Genomic DNA, 22,903 nt, shown 5'->3' on the forward strand with positions numbered 1-22,903 from the left:
AGAGAACGGGCTGACTATTTCCCTTCATGGTTTTTCGAACCTATTCTTTCTTAATTTAAGTTAAAATTTCTTACTTTAAGTATTTACTTGTTGAGCACTGTGGGGGAGTTTTTTTTTTGCTCACCCCTTTTAGTCCCTAGACACCGCGTGTGAAATTTTTTTTTCCTTTACCACGTGGTGAGCTAGCGTGTTAAATTTTCTTTTCCTTTTTTTCACCACGTGTTTAGTTAAGCTTGTGAATTTTTTTCTTTCGCTTTTCACCACTCGTTGAGCTACCGTGTGAATTTTTTTTGTTTCACCACGTGTAGAGTGTGTAGGCACTTAAAAACTTTTTTCCTGTTTTTGCCTTTCAACTGTTAGGGCAAACACGTGGTCGGCGGCCATTAATTTGGTCGTCCTTTTTTTCAAATTTTGAATTTTTGGTAAAAATTTTTTTCTTCTCTCTCAACGTGATTTGGAGGCACGTTTTACTCTTTTTTTTCTCTCTCTCTTTCTCTCCTTTTCTTTTTCATTTACTTCGAGTAAGGTTATGGTTGAGTAGGGTGGAAAATTTTTTTTTCTTTTTCGATTTCAGTCGCGTGGTCGGCGGCCATTGATAACTCCACCTCCAATTTTTTCTTTCTTTTTTTTCTTTTCAAATACACTGCTTCGCCTTGCCGGCCACCTTTGTTGCTTCACATTTAGGGCCAATTTTCTCTTTTTTGCTTTTTTGGAATCCCCTCTTTCTGGAGGATATTTATATCCTCCACTACTACTCTTTTCTTCTCCGCTTTAGCGGAGCACCGGTAAGGTCTCCACCACAACTTCAAGAATTCGATGACGCAAGAAGATAAGGGCAAGAAGGCCAAGGGCTTAGAAAGAGGCTGGACTGGTCGCTCTCCTTCGCTGAAAATTTCGGAACACCCCGGAAGAAGCGGCAAAATTAGTCTCTTTAACCATGCGGCAGCCGCCTGGCTTGAACAAGCTGCCTCACCGCTGAACTCCGCCTCCGAAACCATTCGTCACATGCCCTTAGCGGCCATTAAGGAAGCGCTCGAGCCGAAGTATTGCGGAGACATCGGGTACCGCCCGGTCAACCAGGTTGTGGAGAGAGAAGAGGAGGGAGCCATTGCTTTGCCAACTCCAAGTGGGTTGAGTAACTCTCCAACAACAGCAGCAAAGATAGGATTTTCGCGCGGACGAGAGTGGCGACTCTCCACATTTGTCAACCAGAGTAAAGAGTCCGAAGTCGGAGTAGTAGCCGCATTTGGAGCTGATCAACCAATCTCTCCAGTCGCCAGTGTTCCCGAACAGCCCAAAATCAAACTTGGTAGAGCACGCGGTCGTGGTGGACAAATTTTCATTGTCGTCAACCACCTCGAGCCATGTGATCAGCTGTTACCCACCCCACGCGGGAGGCGTAACAACGCGTTGCTCTCTAAATTTGCACCTTTCAAGTCAGGGCCAGGTAACTCACGCGGACGCGGTCGGCCATTACTCTCCGAAAAGGAAAACCCGCTGGATGCTCCAATTCAAGATCCAACCCCGGAGTTGGCACCAACCAGAGAAGTGGAGCGCGCAGCTGAAGAAGAGGAAGAAGACGACGAAGACATCCTTCGGATTGATGCCGATCCAATGGATCTTATTGATCTTTATAAAAAGTTGTAATTCCCCATGTTACAATAAAATAATTGATCACTAACCCTTTTTTCACTTACTTTCAGCAGAGAAAACGGTTCAACCGTACTCCACAAAAGAAAAAACTTTCTTACATCTTTTCGGAGTTAGGTTCTAAACCAAAAACTCCCACTATTTCCTTACCTGTTCTTTCCTTAAAAAAAAAAAAACAACTAGCGCCATCTAGCGCTAAAAATTACAAACTTTAATTTTTCCTTCAAAAAAGTTATTTTCTTTTTCAGGAACTACAAGCTACGCTACCTAGTGGTTATGTTTAAAACTAAAAATCCACTAATTCAAAATTTTCTCTTTTTCTCTTAAAACTGAAGACCCGCACCGTCTAGTCAAAAATAGAAGAGCAAATAGAACTGAACACAAACACCAGATCCGCGTCAAGAACCAAAGGATGGTAAAACTTTTCTTTTTTTTTTTTTCTCAACTTCTTCTTAAAATCCAGCTTATGCAGCTAACGGCTAAATAAGTAACCTTATTTTCCAAATCATCTGAAATATCATGCTTACCCATTGAGTATCGCCACAACTAACCAAAACTTGACATTTTTCTTATTTTTACTGACAACAAAGTCAGTTTATTCGCTCGAAATTTACCGGTGCTTAACCAAGGCAAACAATTTAAGCTTCCACTTTTCAAAAAATTGTGACGGCGGAACTGGATAACGACATTGACATAGCTCCTCAAGCAACGTTACCCAAGAGAAACGACCTACGCTGGGCCTTGCAAACTACGAACGCTACCGAGGAGCAAATCAAAGATTGCTCACAGTAGCGAAGTAGAAGAAGAAATGAGCAGTATACTCGCCTTCGTTAAAAACAAATGAGACGAGTATAAAAGACAACAAGACTTGGAATTTCAAGAGTTGCAGAGGAAAGAACAGCGCCAGATAGATGAGGCCAGAAACAGATTGCTCCAAGACCTGCTTACTCAACAGCAGCAACTCTTTGCAAATCGATCCTCCAACAACAGCAAGCCTACATGCCTTACAACACAACAACTTATGGCACAAGACCAAGCACCAGTTCAATAGCAGCAGCAGCAGCTCCAGTTCAACAAGCGACACGTCTCCCCCAAAGACAAATCAAACACTTTAAAGGAGATATTCTTGAGTGGACATCATTTTGGGAGAGCTTCTATGCCTCCATTCACTCGTCCACAATGTTGATGTTCAAAAATTCGACTACTTAAAAGAATACTTGGAAGGAAGCGTACTTGTGTTGAAAATCTTCGAACTTACTGCTGCAAACTACAACATCGCCATAGCAGAGCTGAAAAGAGTCTACGCTTTAAACCAAAGGCTCTTATTCAAACTCATTTGTGTAAGTTTGACAACCTAGCTCCTGTCAAAACAATGGCAGACGTATCGGCGCTGAGAAAACTGTAACTCACAGTCCAGTCTCCCATTAATGCCTTGAAAACCCTCGGGGTTCGAAAAGAATCATTTGGAGAGACTCCTTGGCACAAAACAATGAAATTGTTTCCTGCAGAATTGCAGAAAGAATGGTCGAGCTCTGAAGAGAACGACATCACGGACATCACATCCCTACTGGCTTTCATCAGGGATCAAGTTGACGTAGCGGAAAGGTACAGCCGATGGAAATCGGAAACCACGAAAACGCCACAGCAGTCGACACCGCCAAGTACAGCAAAACAACTACATGCTGCCACAGCATCACAGCTAGCGATTGGAACTGGGTCACAACCAGCTCCACACACAGCAAAAATTCCAGACAATTTTTGCCACCGTCAAACACACCTGTTAGGAGACAGGACAACTTTGTCATGCAGGATGCACAAGACCATGCATCTTCTGCGGGGAAGTTCACTACCCCACGGCTTGTCCAGTGAACCTAACTGGCATGGTGCCCCCCTTGTCAAAATTACAGCACTGGAAACGGACTAGATTGGAGACACTGGATCATATGCCCACACAACATTCGCACGAAAATTGTGGCTGGACAATGAAAAAATGGCTGACGACAGGTTTGAAACAAACAGCCAAGAAAAAGATGTCGGGATTTTAATAGGAGTCGACCAGATGTTTGAAATCATCCCCAACGAAGCAGCTATCCAAAGCCCGTGTTGCCTAAGGGCCTAGAACACAAAGCTTGGGCGGATGGATTGGACCTTCTAAGGAAAAAATTCGAAGAAGGCAAAGCACTAATCCAGCAAATGCTGCAATGCAGCAGCTTCTCAGCCCAAACAGTAGCTTCATATGCAGCCGCCTGCCTTAATTCAAACAACACTTTTACAACCACTTCCCGAAGAAAAGGAGAAAATGCCGGATGGACATGAGACAAAGGAAGCTTCATCTTCCCATTCGACGTCTATGGAAAAAATTTCCATAGTGAACTCCACAAATAAAAAAGAAAAAAAGAAGATTGTAAAAGAAGAATTAAAAACGGGCAGACGGATTTTGATCTATCTTTGTTTTGGAAGCTGGAGCACTTCTTGCCATCTTAGATGATTGCGATGCAGTGGAGCTAGACGACCCTCTAGGCTCCTTTGGAGACAAAATCACCCGTCAAGAAGATGGGCGATACTGCACCCCAATCCTGGAAAACCGATAAGTGGAGGTTGGAAAACCCACACGACACATCTCCTTCCTGGGAGCCTCCTAAAAGGTTCTTAGCCTCCCCAGCGCATCAACCATGCCGTTGGGGAAGTACTGAGGAAGGCCACAAGCAGGTGGAAAATTTGTCGATGAGCATGCCAATATTTTGCAATTCAAGAAATTTGTTGGTGATATTCTCAGAGTATTTTAGGAGCTCTACCTTCATGAAAGTAAGACTCGTGCGTTGAAATAATACGAAAAATAAATCAATTTCATCTTACCAGCTAAAAATTGCCTATGGACTAACATATTCCTCCTCCATGCTACGTAACTGAACATGTAATTTCATGGTAATTTTATAAATTACCCAGATGTTGTTCTTACTAATGTTCTAATACATATTGCATTTCAGAAATTTCGATGTTGTAAAACATAAATTTGAATCGCTTCATGCCCTTTATGTGATAAAAAGAAACAAATGGATTTGGTAACGATATTAGAGCTGTATTCAAAATTTCCATGTAATAAACCATATTCGTATGGAACGACTGGTGAACTCATAAATATGTAACAGAGAAATATTCATTTTGGAACTAGGAGATGTGACAAAACAACACCCAAATACCCCGTCATCGAACTTGAAGGACAAGGGAATTTCCATGATTAATAGTACTTCAATGGCTTAGGTAATAGCTTTGAGTGGCGTACGTTGTTTTTGTAATAAGCTGGAGCCTCTATGTAGTAACTGGGAGCGGCGTTAGTGGTAGTGTAGTAACTGGGAGCGGCGTCAATGGTAGTGTAGTACTCTGGCGCTTTTGTGGTGTAGTATTTGGGAGGCTTCAGTCTGGTAGTAGCTTGGAGATGAGTAGTACTTCATTGCCTCGGTTTAGTAGGTGGGAGTAGCATATGTTGTTGGGTAGTATGTTGGAACTTCAGTGTAATAGCTTGGTATAGCATGCGGTAGGATGTAGTACTTGGGTGCCTTTCTAGTGTAGTATTGAGGACCAGCAGTGTAGTAAGCTGGAGCTGCGCAAGTACTTGTGTAGTACCCATCTTTCTTTTTGTAATACTCCGCGGCTGCAGTAGTGTAATATTCCACGGCCTTTGTGGCGTAGTATTGAGGAGCTTCAATGTAGTACACTGCGGCGGCGTAAATGGTGGTGTAGTATTGAGGATCGTTAGTATAGTAAGCCGGAGCTGCATATGTCGTGGTGTAATATTCGGGTGCCTTTATAGTGTAGTAAATGGGGGCTGCATACGTCGTGATGTAGTGTTCTAGAGCCTTGGTGGTGTAGTACTCGGGAGCATGGGTGTTGTAGTAGCTAGCGCACATATATCGTGGTGTAGTAAGGCACCGGAGTAGTGTAGTATTCAGAAGAACACGGGCCCATGGGTCCACCGACGACACGTCTAAATTACAGGTAATGACGTAGCAGCCAATATTTTTATCCCGCCTTTTAGCCAGTCCTCCTTCCCATCAATTTCGATCAATAGAACTGTAATGCAAACGACAAAGAAAAACGAAAAAAGATTTGCTAGATTCTTTAAAATACTCAATGATTTTTTAAGTAAATGCATTGTGTGCGCACTTTCAGAAGAAACATCAAATTGTTTGGTTCGTAAAAAAGCAAATACCATCAATAACTAAGAAAAAAAAAACACATACTGAATAAACGTATAAAAATTATGACCTAAGAATATCGTTAATAACCCACCTCAAATCCTAAGCAATATAAAACCTTCTACAACGGATAGTGGTCAAGTAACTTGTTCAATCCGGTTGCATGCAATACATGTGCAGGCTAAAAGGTCAGTCGCCCAGATATTCTTCAATGCGAAACAGGAATCTTGAACCACAGCCACTAACACTGTTGTTGACAAACAGTATTATATGAAGCTACAAAGGAAAAACATTATAAATGATTGATAAAATGCAAAAAACCTTTTACAGTTGGAAGTAGAGAGGCAGATAAACGTGAGAACCAGAACTCATAAATCGTTTTCGTAGTGAACAGGCTCCATATACAATTCGAAGCAATGTGCTATTTTTTTTCTTCAATTACTGGCAAAATAAGATTATGTCCACTCCTATACTCCTATCCTATCCTGTATATATATGAGAAGAACTGCAAAAAAAAATTTACCTTCAGTCTAGAGCAATGTAATCCTAATCAACATAAACTCACCTTGTTTTCATAAACCGCAGCGTCTTTCCTTAAGCATTAGACTAACAATGGCTGCCAAATGCAATGTTTACATTGCTATGGAAGTTGCCAAATGAATAAGTTGACACAAATTATTTTAAGAAGCAAAATAAAATTTAAGTTTAAATTAAGTTAAAATTTTGACGTCGTAAATACCGAATTTTTAACATCTAATAACACATAGATATTGTTACATAACAAACATGTTTTCGAGATAAATAGAATTCTCTTCAGGGAATGAAGAAAGCTGGTAGTCCTGAATGCGTCTGTGCATTCTAGTTCAGACCACCAGTGTGCATTCAAGTTCAGAGGCTTAACCATCGCATTTTCTACTCCCGCGAGTGTTTGTGGATAACAGGCTTGTAAATATAATTTCAAACTTACCAGTGACCATTATGAATTATGATTTTGTCTGATCCAGACCTTTACCTTCTCTGGCTTATTCCACCTTCGTTCTTTCGAACAATTTGTTGCTATCGGCAACTGTTTTGCCTTAAATGTGCTGCTCTCACCAAGCGTTCGTTAATTTGCTGCGGTCCCCAGCTAATTTGCCGTTTTTCTGTTGCCTGCAATTTGAGCTTGTGGATCCCCAAAGGTAATTAGAATCTCTTTATTTAGTGCTGGACCAAATGTAATCAAAAATACCCGTGGCCATCAAAGTAGGGGACGACCACCAAAATACGTGAAGAACTCAAATGAAGCTCAAACCTCACAGGAATTGTGTAGTACTGGTAAGTGTTGTTTTTCAGATCATTTTCGTATTTTATTAAATTTTTTTTCTAGGCCCAAAATACGGTAATGCTAGTAGCCCGGTGTTTCGCCGCACTCAGCAAACGAGCCAAGATACTGCACTGTGGTCTTTTTCTGATAGTGGCCATGGTACTCTGAGTGATGAAGAATCCTTACCTATAGGCCCACGGGCAATACAACATCACGAGACAAGTAACGAATCTACAACTAATTACCACCAGAGAGAAACAGACAGTGAACCAGAACTCATGACACTTCAATCACCAGAAAATCAATTGGGCTTGAACCATACCCATCAGCAATCGATTCAAAAGGGAAATTATGTAAGCGAGCCGGACGGGCTATCGGATATGCTACCTAGTTTATCTTTCTGGGAAATTTCACGTCTCCAATTGAACACAAGCATTGGCCGTATTAGTGAGCCTTATCAACAACAAAATATCGTGCCAGGCCCATCTTCTGTTGCAAAATCCCGTCAACCATTGAATGTAAATGATGGCCATGGATTTCACCCTAGTGAACAACAGCTTATTGAACCCGGTGCGTCTTCCAGAGAGATAGCCTGTCAACAACCGAATAAAAATCGACGCCATACGAACCACACCATCCCTGAAGTTAAACACGGCTTCAAAACCCATTATCAATCAATGTTCTTTACGTTCCATGTTTTCAATGAACCTGCCAGGGATCGAACCTGGAATCTCCTGATCCGTAGTCAGGCGCGTTATCCATTGCGCCACACATCCACTGGCGAATTATGAGTGACTAGTTAAGAAACTTAACCAAGGGCCACAACAGGAGTTTAACAAATGGAAAAGAAATTTATTTCCCCAATTCGTTTAAGCAAATTACTTGTGTTCTGAATGTTACTTTACCCAAAGTGAGACGGGCAGACCGAAGGGAGATTCTTCCTACTTAACATACACTTAAGAACACTGTGATGGTAGGATTCAGTGACCTGGCAAGGCTTGCAGGGTTCTTTAGTGGAAATGTTTTGTACGATACTCCATTAAGTGAACCAAATTCCTTCCTCGAAATAGAAGGGATGCCTCCAGTCATTGCGGTAAGTGAAGTATTGTAGAAAAGACCACGCTTCGGCATCGGTTAAGACATCCCAAAGGTTTCTTTCTGTACAAACTTCACACATTCCGTGAGTGACTGGTTAAGAAACTTAACGAATGGCCAAAACAGGAGTTTATTATTTGAACAGAGTTAATTATTTAGTGAGTTTTTAACAAATAATAAAAATTAGAATAAATCTGTATTTTTCTTTGTTCTTTGTCGATAATTTTTTCCTATGTTGTTTTATCATTATACGCTTGTAGATGTTGGCAGTATGTAGAGCAGAGGTTTCTTAATAATATTTGTAAATCAAAATAATCTTAGCTATTGAATTATAAACACATTAGTTGTTCTGTGAAACTACTTTTGGGGGCTAAATTGTACAAACGGCATGTGTTGTATTGGACATGAATTGGGCGTGCAAGGGAGGAGTCAAGTCAAAGCGCGGAAGTTTTAAATATTTAACGGCACATTTATGATATAGCTAATGCTTATTTATATTTTTAATCTTACATAAAAACATTTTATTTTGGAAAAAAATGTAATACTTTTCTGTATTATTCAACTGTTTCAACAATTTCAAAGTTTCGTCAACTGACGCAGCCATGACATTACAAATAATGAATCAGGGAAATCGATCGATAAATTGAAATAACTAAATTATCGATACTGTGGTGACTGCGCCTCCTCTTATGTCTTCTCTATCAGTAAAATGAAAATATTTCAGGCATAATAAAAGTTATTTATTTCTGGTAATCTCTTTGAAGATTGCATTTCAATTGTTCGCTAAGTTAACAGCAAAAACTAGAAATAAAAGCAAAATTTTTACACAACTCATTCTACCTCTTTTGACCCCGTCCAAAGTGGGACAGGGGTCCGCCCAAAGTCACGCCGATTCGGTCTAAGTTCACCGTTAGGTAAAAATCGTTATAAATTAAAAAAAAAATTACATATCATCTTTGAAAAAAATTCAGGAGGTGTCGGGAGCGTTCTAGATTTATTCAAACAAATTTTCGAAATTTTGCGTAAGTGGGATGGTAGATAATGGACTAAAATCGTAACTGTCCAAGATGGGTCCGGTCTCCCCTACTTCTTCCATTATGAACGGACATTGGACCCTAACGTTAAAAGAACAAGTAGCGTAGGAGGTATATAGCTTTTTAAGCAATCTTTCATTCAGTATTTCTTTTGCTGTTATTTAGTCTTCATTTAACTCATATTATTTTTTACAGTTATGATTTTTCCAACGTCTTCGCTACGAAGCTCTGAAAGTGATCACACTTCTTTTGAATGATGCTTCCATCCGCACCAAGCAAGATAGATGAAGATGGGCGTAAATGGAACTCGGGCAAATGAAACAAAAATTCTACCTCTGGAAGTACGACATGGATTTCGTACAAAAATTTGGACTAACAGTAATTTAGGCTGTTTATTTTTTAGAAAAAATTTGATGTCTTAGACTAAAAGTTTTTGAGTTATCCTGGAGCTTTTTCCCCATTACACAGATAACCAGGATTTGTCGTGTAAACGATTTTTTTTTACCCTGATTTTATCATATTTAAAAGCAGCGCCTATCACTGTGTGAAATGGGCCAGGAGCCACGTTCGAGCAAAAAAAAAATGAAAAACCATTTATTAGCCGCCTGTTATACACGGGCCTCTTCTTAAACTGGATGAGATTTGAGCTGACAAATTAACCATCAGTGCAGATGAAATCATTGATTTCACCAATTTGATTCTCGATGCCCATTCCATAATATTAAAGCAATAATGCCTAATGAGAAAAATTATATACGGTTATATAGTATTAAACTGTGACGATCACTTTAACGAAAACAATTTATTTGTAGAATAACTTGTAACACATAATGACAGAATCAGCGCCAAAGGGTGCATTTTCTAAGTTGGTTCATTGGAGTACCAGGCACACAGTTAAATTCGCGAACGAAATCTTCTGAATTGGAGAGAGTCCCTATAACTCTGTAACGGTTGGGACTATGCGGGTCATTCATTATTTGATTCAGAAGCTTTTCTGGAGTTTCGATGCCGCAATAAGTATTAGCGAAGGATAGGAAAAATATCTGCTCGGAAGTAAACCTTTCCAAACCTGGCAGAACAGACTCGATTCCATTGGCTGCGACGTAGTTACGATAGGCAACGAATGCCTCGCGTATTCCACCGTAATCAGCAATATTTTCCCCTAGCGTGGTAAGGCCGTTCAACTGAAAATAAAAAAATGTTTCTATTAAAAGAACGTGGATATTTTTGTAGAAAGGTCTAGATTTCGAAACGTATCAAATTTCTTACTTGAGTTCCATTTAAAACAAGGTAATTATTGTATTTGTCTTCGAAACATTTTGCTCTCGATTGATATTGCGCCAATGTGTTCTCCGTCCACCAGTTAGCAGTATTGCCGTACTTATCGTTTTGGCGGCCTATACATCTCACGCAGACATATAGAAAACAGATTAGTTAAAGAATTTCTCGGATGCATTCTGGCGTCAATGTCACAAAAATGGGTTGAAGGCCAATCTCGAAGGTTTGGCAACTGATTTAATTTTCCTACACACCTTCCAAGAACCATTTGGAACCTAAGCCACAGCTTGTGTGAACCTTAATCCAAGTTACGAATCTTAATCCAAAATGTCTGGTGAATCTAGTCTAAAATTTAGAATCCCGTATACTTTGCCAGAGAGTTGCCAAACCCTTGCCAAGTTCATTTTCCTACCATACCTTTGTCGTCGAAACCGTGTGTTATTTCATGACCAATGACGACTCCAATACCACCGTAATTCATCGAACTAGATTTTGAATGTCCGATAAAGTTAGAGGCTTTTTTATGAAATCATATGGCAGAAATATCTTATTTAACCAAAAATCGCATACTCACGAAGATCTCCCGTTCAACCCAAAGTATGGTGGTTGTAAGATTCCTGCTGGGAAACCTAGTTAGAAAAATTTAACTTTACTTTAGGTACAATAGATGCAGAAGGGAAAAACAAAAGATAATATACTAATAGAATTGTATTTTGGGGCGTAAAAAGCGTTGACTATTGAAGGAAAAGTAATCCATCTGAAATATAACGGAATAAAAAAAATTTCAGCTTATTCCCTGCAACTGCTGCGGAACAATGTAAACAGAGTTTCAAGTGGTAAAATGTTGTTCGATTATCGTTTAGCCTACCGAGTTCGGTTTGTTTTACGTCGCAGGCTCATAAGCCCATTTTTCGTCAGCCAGGCATTAACACTTTGAATGTTTTCGAAATGTTCCTCCTTAGAGACGGGTGGCTAGCAACAAGACAATTATTAGCCCCTTTTTATTTAAAGTGTAAATTGGCCGTTTTTATTTTTTATTTTCATTTAGAATTCTAAGGTTCATTAAATAAATACCCGATCGGAATAAAATGACTCCACATCTTCTTTCTTTTTAATCCAGTTTGGAAAAGCCACTAGTTCAACCATAGCATCTACTTTTTCTCTGGCGATAGCTTTTGTTGTAGCATCCATCCATTCGGCTTCGTCAATCAATGTCACAAATGCGGCCTTGAGGTATTTGATCATTGATTCAACCTGAAACGTTTTTATTTGTTTATTATTAACTCGATTAGTGTAATAGCTTATTTACAACTGATACTAAAATATGTTAAGTAAATATGGGAAAAAATGTTTAATAGATTGGTAGATCTACCTGCGTCTTGATACTTCCTTGAAAATGTTTTTCTACATATTTTGCGCCCACTGCATAGCCGAACATACTGTTGACTTCGTTAGCGCAGCTATTTGATCTATTGTTTTCAAATCAGTTTTCTCCGTCGTGTAATCTCTAATGTTTAGAAATATTTAGATAACAAAATTACGTATTTACCGAGTTTCTGACTGAGGATTGCCGTAGAGGGCTTTAGAAAAATTGATAGACAAGATATTCATTTGGTTGGCAGTTCCAGGTGCTAATAATCTAACCAATCGCCACATGACGTAGTTTACTGGAGGTTGACGTGGTAAAACAATGCATTGTCAAACTTGCCTATTATTATCGTTTCTAGCCATAGGCTATATAAGCTAGTTTATACCTATAATGCGCGGGGACGTGTTTTCCAAAAGCGCCAGAAGATTTCTCACGTACTCTACCTCTACGACGATAATGCGTTCATCGGTGGGAATGGCAACGCCAGCCAATGAATAAATTGTGTTGAGATACTGGGACCAGTCCACCTAGATAAAATAGATTTGCGATGCAATGCTAAAGTCCTATAACCACACGAGGTTCCATCGCTAGGCTATACTTGAGCTTGGGGTGATTTATGAGAAAATCCATCAGTCCATTTTTGCATTTCCATTAAGAGCATGGGATTGTACATGCGAGTGTTATCTCGCCTTGCTTCTGCAGGTGTGGTGATCTGAGAAACAGCCCCAGCCACGAAAAAATTGGGTAAGACAATTGAAAAACAAAGATATTTTTACAAAAATAATATTTAAATAAAGAGATATTTAAAAAAAATAATATTTAAATAAAGATGTTTTACTTTGGCTAGTTCAAATTCAAATTGCAATAGATCGCGGGCATCCAAGTCAATTTGTCCATCCGTTGCGTCACCTCCGAGTGAATTGCGAATGGCCTTTGCCGATTCCGAAACATAAACAAAATAAGCCTCCATGATTTTGGGGTAATCTTCAGAATTCAGCAAAATCTCGTGTGGCAAGGTAAGCGACCCCTGATCAATCTTTTAACGCAAATATGCTTTTAGTCATTAGCTGCCGCTCAATTAACTTATTTGCAAAACCACTTTTTAAGCTATAGACCGATATACGTACGTAAATTGAATTCTTTTTCGTATCGTAGTTGTCGAGATCGTTGTACACGGAAATCAGGTAAGATATACGGTAACGTTTGCGAATTGAAGCTGTCACAACTTTCCAATCAAAACGGATCCCTTCGTGAATACCTGCCGTCGACGTAATTGGCCAACCACCATAGTTCTCCAAAGCGTCAGTCAGCGGCTTTAACCCTAGCTTCTGAATAGCACCTTTAGATATAGGAAAATCCCAAATTAAATCATGCATTTAAAAAATGGAAAAGAAATATTACGAGTGTTCATGCAGGCCTTGTACATATCTCTTGCACTGTTCAAAGGCTGCGGGTCTCTGGCGTCATGGTCTTGCTCTAAAATGTCTTCGTGTAATTCGAAATATTCGATGAACCATGAAAATTATTACATCGCTCGATTTTACAAATGTCTTACTTTTCAAATCATTCGCTAGTCGTTCCCGTAAAACATCGATTTGGGTCCACCGAGATTTTGTCGCAGGGATAGGATTTTTCCTTATCCACCCACCGCATGCATACTGGAAAAAATCTTGACACGGGTCAACACTCAGGTCCATTGCTTCAATTAATGACGAGGCTGCTCCATAGACCCCTACATTCAATAAAGAACCCCATTCAATATGTTCAATCCCACTTCAAACATGTTTTCACAACTCTGAATTTTTTTTTTCTTCATTATTGGAGTTTACTTAAAGCTCTATTTAAATTATTGGTTTTCCGTTTGCTTTTCTCTTACATAATGTAAATTGATTTATTCTACGTATATAGCTCCAAAAATGTTGAAAAAAAAATGTTCGTGTGAAAAATACCTTATAGGAAGAAGCCAGTTTTTACCTTCGACTTTCGTGAATTGATGATCGGCGATAGGGTTACATTTCACTGCCATTACCAAACTGAAGAAGATCCAGCAGGCAAATTGTGAAAACCAGAATCTTTTTGTTCTTGATTACCATGTGTGATACAAAGAATATTTAAGAACTTCTATATTTGTTCGCCTTGTTTTCATTACCTGGTACTCATTTTACAGAATGTTGCTGTGACAAAAATTCTAAAGTCCCCGGTACAGCGTGCCGTTCGGAAGTGATGTCCGATGGAGTGAGTGCGACCAACGGTGTACAACTGATCTGTTTAAGGAAAGTCTTTCGAATTTAAAGCTTCGTTGAAAAATTCATAAATCTAGGCGGTTGGTAACTTTTGCTTTTCCCATATCCGATTATTTGAAAACTATATATCAAACATCTAATCTGCGCTCACTCTTTTCGAACGAAAACATTACTGGGAAGGATGTGCGTGTTGTGTATGGTTGTTCGCCGTAACTTACAATGTATACATTCGTAAAATATTGAAGGACATTGCATTTTTCGGCCTGATACCATAGGATGCGTCTTTATTGTATTTCATGCTGTATCTCTACAAAACAAGTAAAACCCAATTGAAAATCATAGTGAAACCAATTTATTCATTATTACTCCATTGTTGTGTCTAGCTCAATATTAAATAACCACGGGAGCTAGGAGAATGTAACAGATGCATCCGTCATAGCAGCAATTGTCGCAGTCAAAAGAAACTCATGGCGTTCAACTTTGAATAGACTATATATAAGCTCTAGTTTTAATAAAATGTACAAAGGTTTAGCCAATAATTTTGCAATTTTTTTTTCCAATTAACCTTTGATTTAAAATGTGAAAAAACCCAGAGGCAGTTCATGCAACAAGAAGCTGGGGAATAACAAACTTGTAAAAAAAATTTGAAACAGAGCGCTTTAGTTTTGTGAAGTTGTTCTTTCTAACAGGCTACTTTTAAGTGGACTGCTTTTTGTCTGCGGAGGCAGGGGTTAATGCGAAAATTGTTTAATGATATAGTAAGCCTACCACTAGTTTTACGTAGACTTGTTACGTTGTAGTGTCTGTTGCCCATGTAAAGTTGCATACGTCCTCGCATTGTTCTTTGAAATCAGCCTTGCTTACAGGAAATAACTACGCTGTTGTTAAAGCCTGTTTTTCCTCATACGATAAAGTGTCCTTAAGCAAATAGCGCATTACATTTTTTTATGCCCAAATATCTGTATACAAGGGAGACAGATTTTTCAATTATTTTCAGTCAGTGTACATATAAAGATTTCGTCCAAACTGCTCAACGCCTTTTGCACTAGCCAAATTCGCTTAACCGAAAAATTCAGACAGGACACTGTTAAATAAATCCCCTTTCGTTTCTAGAAACTTCGTGCCAACTCGTTGTGACGGGTGGTTGTGGCCTTATGGGGATATGGGATACGAGAGCCATTCGTTTTTCACAGACTCTGTTAGTGAAATATCGAAAGACAAATTAAAGCAGTAAAGTCAGACGCCTTTAACATATAAAACAATAGATTACTTTACAGATTAAGCCTACATGTGCTACTTAAAAACTAATTCAGCCTCTGGCTTTTTCTTTTTTAGTCATTAGGACGGGCAAAAGTCTCCGGCTGACAGTAAAAGTAGATCTATATATCTATAGGTCAGTAATTTCCCCATTATAACCACATTGTTTTCCTAGAATTTCAGCTTCGGTATTTTTTCACTAATCATTACGCTCTTCATAAATAGTTTTTTTATATTTAAGAAAGTATAGGCAACAGTATAGTTCTTATAAAGTGAATGTAACACAACTTGATAGGAGAATCCCCAAGCCGCGGTACCCTCGGAAACAGTATCCTGATTAGTTTTATTTAGCTATTACACGCAACTATCGTTATCGAACCATACCCGCCCATTTCATTTCAGGGTCATTAAATCATAGACAATGAATAACACAATTATCCATTTTTCGAGTTACGCAGAGTTGTACCCCCAACCAATCTCGAAAAGGGGGAACCGGTATGATAAAATACTTCACAAACAGCATCGTTGCCATATTATGGCGAAAATGTTAGTGAAATTTGCTTAGAAACCCTGCCAAGTCTGTCTTATAGCACTGAGTTGTCCATATTCCCTTTCTCTGCATTTAGCTGTTTTTCCACTAGAATGACGCTGAATATTATAGTTTCAAACAAATTGCAATAGTGATCGCTATTATGTTAAATCGATCAACTAAAGTAGTACCGGAAATGTTGAGTTCAGACTTGCCGTTCCGACCAATTTTTTTATCCCGATCAGCTCGCAATCATTCTGCGACACCGAAAACGACATCTAGCATTCAAAATAACAAAGTATATCGATAGCACTACAATGAAAAAAATATAAGGTGGAAAAATGGAAAAAGGTAATTGTATTAAGAATTGCTTGCATTTGACTATATTTGACTTTTATTTACTTACTGAACGCCTTCTGGCCCCCTGACTTACGGCTGTTCTACCTTTGCTAAACGAATTGTGGCAGACGAATTCGAATCCAATAATGTGGTTCCATTTAGCAACATCAGAGCTTCCCGAATAAGCCCGAAAATGGGCGACGTGCTATTCCCGTAGAAGTAGCTATCCAAATCGCCCATTCTTCTAGAAGGAGAGCAGAGTCCAAGATTACAGCAAATTAGGCAGATCCCTACGTCTTAGTACTACCTACTACGGTACAATCTACAGTATCCTCATGGTATTCTGCAAATAAAAGCAAACCACCTTCATGTTTTTAAAAAGCGATTTGCAGGCAAAACATTTTAATTGTTAACTTTTTTAAAAAAGAGATGGGGCAGGTTTGGCGCTAAACTACCGTAAATGGGGTTGGGTAGTTAGGTCTAAATATCTTTTTCTCATGCCTCAGGTGGTATAAAAATATTTGGATAAAATTGTGTACAGAATGGTTTTGTTAGACCGCCTTACCCCAGCCAGTTCCTTTGATTAAATGCCTTAAATAACTGTTTAAATGAAAATGCATTATCATATTTCACAATATAATAATTGTTATTCAATAATATTCAATAATATTATATTATTATATAATTATTGTTTTCAAGTTCTTCCGCCGTCCACTTGAGACCAGAACATCCGTTCCCTCCATGGGATACGATCGTCCATTGCTCAGCTCCGATAACTTGGTTACACATAATATGAACATTACCTTCGCTTTCGCCTGCGCTAACTTATCTTCTAAGTTGAAGAACATAAAAATTGTGTAACACAATATGATTGCAATAATATATAAATGTTATGATAGCATACGTCTTGATTTGGCGATAGCATGTTTGCCGGATACATCCCATACTATTTTCTTGTTTCATTGGCACAAACGATAAGTTTGTCAGTAACGAGACCTAAGGTAAAAGAGCGAATTGGGACAGCGTTTGGGCTAACAGCCTTTCTTATGGGGAATGCGTGTAAAGCCGATCTGCTAATTTCGGACAAAAACCCTAATTCATTGGACATTTCTACTAATTCTGGACAGTCTTATTTTTAAAAACTAATTTATTCATTCGATTCAGTTTTTAATTCTGAATCGAATAGCTTAAGACACCGAAGGGCGTGCAATAGAAAAATATTGCGAAATTTATGTTTCAACAACCAAAACAATGAGCTGTCAAAACGAGACTTCATTTTTCAGGCCTGGTAACTTGCAATTGAAATTCACCCCAAAAACATAAAATATGGATTTTTAAAATTGTATTAAACACTTCGCTCTTTAAGTAGCCAATAGGTTATAGGTTCCACGGTAAAAACGAAAAAATAAATGTGATTCAAATTTTCGAGAAAAAAGCATAAGCACTTCCCGTAAACACGCCGTAATGTCCGAAATTTTAAACCGAAAAAAATTGTTTTTAACTTGCCCTATCCTACCAAATATCGCCGTAAGAATGTTCGTCGACTGTTTCGTAACAATGCGTTAAAATTTGTTACTAACGTAGACATATACTATTCATTTAATTGCTGACTGATTTTAGTCTATTTTCCCATAAGTTCCCATGACGCTAAATCTGGACAGCAGACTATATTGATTTGTATAAGTTGTATACCAAAAATTACAAAACGTTCATAGCACAGTCATAAGGCTTTGGCGTGCAAGTTTGAAAGTCGGTGGTTCAACCCTACATAGTGACTGATTGTATTTCTTTGCTTATATATTTCAGCTCACTTTTTTTAACCATACGAAATTTTTTTTTTCAAGAGAGATTGTTAATTCATTTTAATCATCCAAAGCTAACATTTTTCCAATTATTATTACTTCCCTGGGTTCGCCTAAATTCCGGTTATAAATCAGAAACTTCATCACCTTAGCCAGCTTACAATATTCATCTAACCTGTGATGGCAATTTTCATATTTTTTACATAAGCTCCCATGGCACTAATTTGGGACATCAGACGATTGGCGGTGAAATAGGACTGAAACGAAATAGGACTGGAGAAATAGGACTGAAAATTTCCAGTCCTATTTCTACCGGAGAAATAGGACTGGGAGAAATAGGACTGACTTTTTAAAACTTTTTGGACAGTCCTATTTCTCCATGCCAGCAGTCCTATTTCTCCTCGGCATCAGTCCTATTTCTCCTTAGAAATAGTCCTATTTATTTTATTTTGTTTTGTTCCAATAGGAACGATATGCCTCCAATCCGGTAGGCAACATGTTGCGTAAGAGCGTCGGCTTATATCCATTTCTCTTTGTAAAAAGCCGATGGTGTTAACTCATAACTTAAATGGTTCACCAAACATTTATCTTTTATCCTATTTTAATTTAAATTGCAGGGGACCATTAAATATGTTATATCTAATATAGTTCATTTAATAAAATACTACAACGGCCACACCAGAAATATTTATTAAATTTTTCTTACTTTTTAGTGCATAAATAACTTTTCCAGTTGCACTCATGTTGTACTTGCTCATACAACTATCAGCAACGAATAACAATCAAGTCTTACCATATCGGTAGCGCTCTAACCTGTGACACGGGTAGTCCTATGTTCGATTCTCCGTGGTTACATTTCTTCTGAGGTTTTTAATAACATTTGCGGTTAAGTTTACTATGAATAGTAGAAGAATGTTAATGAATCTTCGCCTGTATGAAAGCTAGTTCCTCACCAGGAGCAAGAAGAACTGTTGAGATACAAGAGAATGGATGAGAGAGGAGATGGTAGATAACGGTAGATGGGCGAAAAAAAAATTATTTGTAATTTAACATTTTAACAATTCCTCAACTTCTTTACCAAGAAGAGGATTCTACCACCGAAGTGGATGGCCGAGCATGACATAGCATTACTCATCAAGTGACGTATGCCAAAGGATTAAGTTAATATTTATATTGACTTTGAAATAAAATTGATGAAGAAGATTTATGGGTGCTAAAGCCGAGGAAGTTGAAGATAGTTGCCGGCGGCGAATAGAAAGAAGAGATTTGCATGACCAGGAGAAGAGCAGCCGACTATAGCGCTGTCTTCGAGAAGATAAAGGTATAGATACTATCTCATTTACAAATAGTTTGTTATGTAAAAATAATAAATTTTATATTGTAATAGGATATAATCCCCCTTCCTAGAGTCCAGCGGATCGTGACCGATTTCGAACGTGCTATATTTACGGCTGTCCGCAGGCACTTTGTGGATTGCCAGCACTTTGGCTGCAATTTCCACTGGTGCCAAGCCGTTCTGAAAAAGGTCCGGGATCTTCACCTTTCCACCCTCTACAACAACAAGGGACCGAATCCAGTGCGAGACTTTGTGTTTCGCCTGCTATGCCTTGCATATCTTCCAGGTAAATAGCACACAAATGTTATATTTAATTGTCATAAATAACATTTGTGAACTTTAATTTTTTGTAGCTGGTAAAATTCCTGGTGTGTTTGACGCGTTGAAGAGCTCAGCACCTAGCGAACTTTCAGCACTCATGGATTATATGGAGCGGAATTGGATTCGGGGCAAGTTCTGGACTCCTGAGAACTGGTCATGCTTCAACATCTTAACGCGTACCAATAACGACTGCGAAGGAATGCACCACCAATGGAACAAGGTAATTTAAATTTGAACAATAATATGTAATGAATAATTAATAAAAAAAATGTTTGTAGTTGGCAGGCGGATCTAATTTAAAATTCTACAAGATGACAATGGTATTGCGGAAACTGGCCGAAGAAGTTTCCCTTACTAGCACGCTACTCTGCCATGACAAAATAAGGGCTCACCGGAAGAAAGAGACCCAACTTAAGAATTCCGTACTGTTCCAGCTTTGGGCGCGCTATCAAAATAATGAGGTATGTTTTCTAAATTTACAAGAAAAAAAAGTTTCCCTATAACTAATCATTGTTTTTGCAGCTATCTACAATGGATCTACTAGAAGAAATAGTTTTAGAGCTTAGATCATCTTTTCCCGCTATTGTTTCCTCACATGCCCTTAATGTTGCTATAAATAATATTAATGATGAACTAGATATGTCTATAATTGAATAACATTTGTTTGTTTGTAACATGTATTTTATTTGACGAATGTTTACAAATTAACATACTTTATAAATAAACTTACATAATCTCAATTGAGTTTTTTATTTTAATGTAATATGTAATGTAATACATTATGCTTGAATTATTACAACAATACTTGTTGTGCAAGCGACGACTAATGTGCCGATTGATGGTTTTGGTTCGTGGCCACAATTCCCTAGAATATGATTGTTCTAAAAAAAATAAAATTGCAATAATTATACCAATGTACACCATATAACTATAAATGAATTTACCTTGCATGTTTAAATCCTTCCAACCATTTACCAAACGAGTGATAAGAGAAAGCAAAACCTTTTAATTGTCCGGAAGAACGGTTTAAAAATTCGTTGATCAGAGCTCCCTATGAAAAAAGAAAAATAAAATTAATGAAAAAGGCAAAAAAAAGAACTTAAGAAATAAAAAAACGTTAAACCGGCCTGAGTAAACTGTATAGAAATTGCCAGGCAAAACCTACAAAGAAGAAAAAGAAGAAAAAAAAATTAGTAAAACATAAGCAAAGTTCAGTTGAAACACAATAAAAAAAAAAGAAAAAGCATTAAGTGACGTGAAGTATAGTTAGGTAGCATACCCATAATTTGCAGATATAATTAAATAACTATCGTAAATATTTTTAATCCTAGTCGGCCTACGTCCCGACTAAGATATCTATTTAACTGAAGGTCCACTGACCTGGGTCAGACAATTGGTTTCACGACGACACTGTGAAACCAATCCCGATACCTGTGCCCATTGAGGTGACAAGTCTCAATGCCCTTATACTTAAATTAACAATGCCAGCACTCGAACCGTTGCCTATCCGTTCCGAGCCTGATACAATGTGTCCGGGTACGGCCCAGCACTAGTGAAATATAAAATGTACTTACGGTTTGCGACTCCTTAGAAACAATCCGCAGCTGGGCAGGAACTGGGCAGGCCGCTGGACACGAACAACAGATGATTAGCACATTCACAGCACATTCACAGCACATTCGAAGCACCGTCGACAACCTACACCATGAAGATCTAAATACTGACTGGCTGAAATGCTGAAACCGCATGTGAAAATTTGGAAGTCAGAACTACCATTATTTGCCATTTCAGTAGTATTACCCTAAACACCAGTAATTGTTTTCTTCCCAAAAATTCTTTCATAGAATAATTATTAAAAACCTCCAAAGACATGCAACCACGGAGAATCGAACACAGGACTACCCGTGTCACAGCTTAGAGCGCTACCGATATGGTAAGACTTGCTTGTTAATCGTTGCTGATAGTTGTATGAGCAAGTACAACATGAGTGCAACTGGAAAAATTATTTATTCGCTAAAAAGTAAGAAAAATTTAATAAATATTTCTGGTGTGGCCGTAGAAGTTTTTTATTAAATGAACTATATTAGATATACCATATTTAATGGACCCCTGCAATTTAAATTAAAATAGGATAAAAGATAAATGTATGGTGAACCATTTAATTAATGAGTTAACACCATCGGCTTTTTACAAAGAGAAATGGATATAACCCGACGCTCTTACGCAATAAGTTGCCTACCGGATTGGAGGCATATCGTTCCTATTGGAACAAAATAAAATAAATAGGACTATTTCTAAGGAGAAATAGGACTGATGCCTAGGAGAAATAGGACTGATGGCAAGGAGAAATAGGACTGATGGCAAGGAGAAATAGGACTGCTGGCATGGAGAAATAGGACTGTCCTAAAAGTTTTAAAAAGTCAGTCCTATTTCTCCCAGTCCTATTTCTCCGGTAGAAATAGGACTGGAAATTTTCAGTCCTATTTCTCCAGTCCTATTTCGTTTCAGTCCTATTTCACCGGCTACCTTGATTAAAACTTGATAGACATGTTTTGTTAGCAGAGCGTAGTTTCGATCTACGGACCTCTGCACTCTCAATTTTTTATTTCTACTTTTTCACTGCTTTTGGCTACCATTTGGTAGCGAAATGAAACATGCTACCAAATGGTAGTACTTGCTACCATTTGGTTGGAAAGTCGTCGATTTTTATATAGTAGAGACAAGGTAGAGGAAAGTAAATCATTTACCAATACGTCTACCATTCAAAAATTTCGCATTGGTAGACCATACTACCACGGGAAATACACTACCATTTCCCTTCTATTTTCCTACCATTTCCCTTCTATTTTCCTACCATTTCCCTTCTATTTTTCTACCTTTTTCCCACTTTTTGCCCTACTATTTTAACACCCTTTTTAAATTTTAATATACGCGCGAAAAAATATTTGTTTGAGTGAAGCAATACTGCTTACTGTTTATTGAAAAAAATCCAAATCAAAAGCGAAAAACATGTAATGTAGAATTTATCATCATCTTCGTCGAAAATTGGGTCTCCATTCCTATTAAGCTTATTGTCAGGCCTGCAATTAGACTCTGCCTTTTTAGCCGGGCAACAGCATTCCTTATTTTCCCTCAGTTTTCTCCTGGACAA

The 22,903-nt window shown here is 38.3% G+C and overlaps 1 protein-coding gene, 1 long non-coding RNA gene and 1 other non-coding gene across 3 annotated transcripts; all 3 read right to left on the reverse strand.

The window, feature by feature from the left end:
- Positions 1-7,852: 7,852 nt before the first annotated feature.
- Trnar-acg (transfer RNA arginine (anticodon ACG)) lies at positions 7,853-7,925 on the reverse strand. Its single transcript has one exon. It is a non-coding gene; the product is annotated as a tRNA-Arg (tRNA).
- A 2,163-nt stretch (positions 7,926-10,088) lies between these two features.
- LOC130698751 (neprilysin-4-like) lies at positions 10,089-14,170 on the reverse strand. The gene is made up of 17 exons (XM_057521438.1): positions 14,075-14,170; positions 13,900-14,006; positions 13,481-13,657; positions 13,327-13,410; positions 13,053-13,264; positions 12,764-12,961; positions 12,524-12,637; positions 12,311-12,452; positions 12,106-12,223; positions 11,929-12,025; positions 11,631-11,810; positions 11,425-11,528; positions 11,255-11,313; positions 11,131-11,185; positions 10,974-11,041; positions 10,548-10,675; positions 10,089-10,462 (listed from the first exon to the last, which is right to left on the reverse strand). Exons 1-17 carry the CDS (start codon positions 14,083-14,085, stop codon positions 10,118-10,120), a joined length of 2,199 nt encoding a protein of 732 aa, XP_057377421.1. The 5' UTR covers positions 14,086-14,170; the 3' UTR covers positions 10,089-10,117.
- Positions 14,171-20,507: 6,337 nt separating this feature from the next.
- LOC130698712 (uncharacterized) lies at positions 20,508-21,479 on the reverse strand. The gene is made up of 3 exons (XR_009421476.1): positions 21,327-21,479; positions 20,697-20,913; positions 20,508-20,633 (listed from the first exon to the last, which is right to left on the reverse strand). It is a non-coding gene; the product is annotated as an uncharacterized LOC130698712 (long non-coding RNA).
- Between the last annotated feature and the right edge of the window lie 1,424 nt (positions 21,480-22,903).

This window comes from Daphnia carinata, chromosome 7 (assembly GCF_022539665.2).
Source record: "Daphnia carinata strain CSIRO-1 chromosome 7, CSIRO_AGI_Dcar_HiC_V3, whole genome shotgun sequence".
In the NCBI taxonomy this organism is placed as follows: domain Eukaryota; kingdom Metazoa; phylum Arthropoda; class Branchiopoda; order Diplostraca; family Daphniidae; genus Daphnia; species Daphnia carinata.

What these genes read in the sequence shown, in the direction of transcription:
- LOC130698751 (XM_057521438.1), bottom strand. An exon ending in ACTAGCGAATGATTTGAAAA is followed by an intron (nt 13,411 to 13,480) that starts GTAAGACATTTG and finishes AATTACACGAAG; the next exon opens with ACATTTTAGAGCAAGACCAT. An exon ending in AGTCATTTTATTCCGATCGG is followed by an intron (nt 11,529 to 11,630) that starts GTATTTATTTAA and finishes TCTTGTTGCTAG; the next exon opens with CCACCCGTCTCTAAGGAGGA.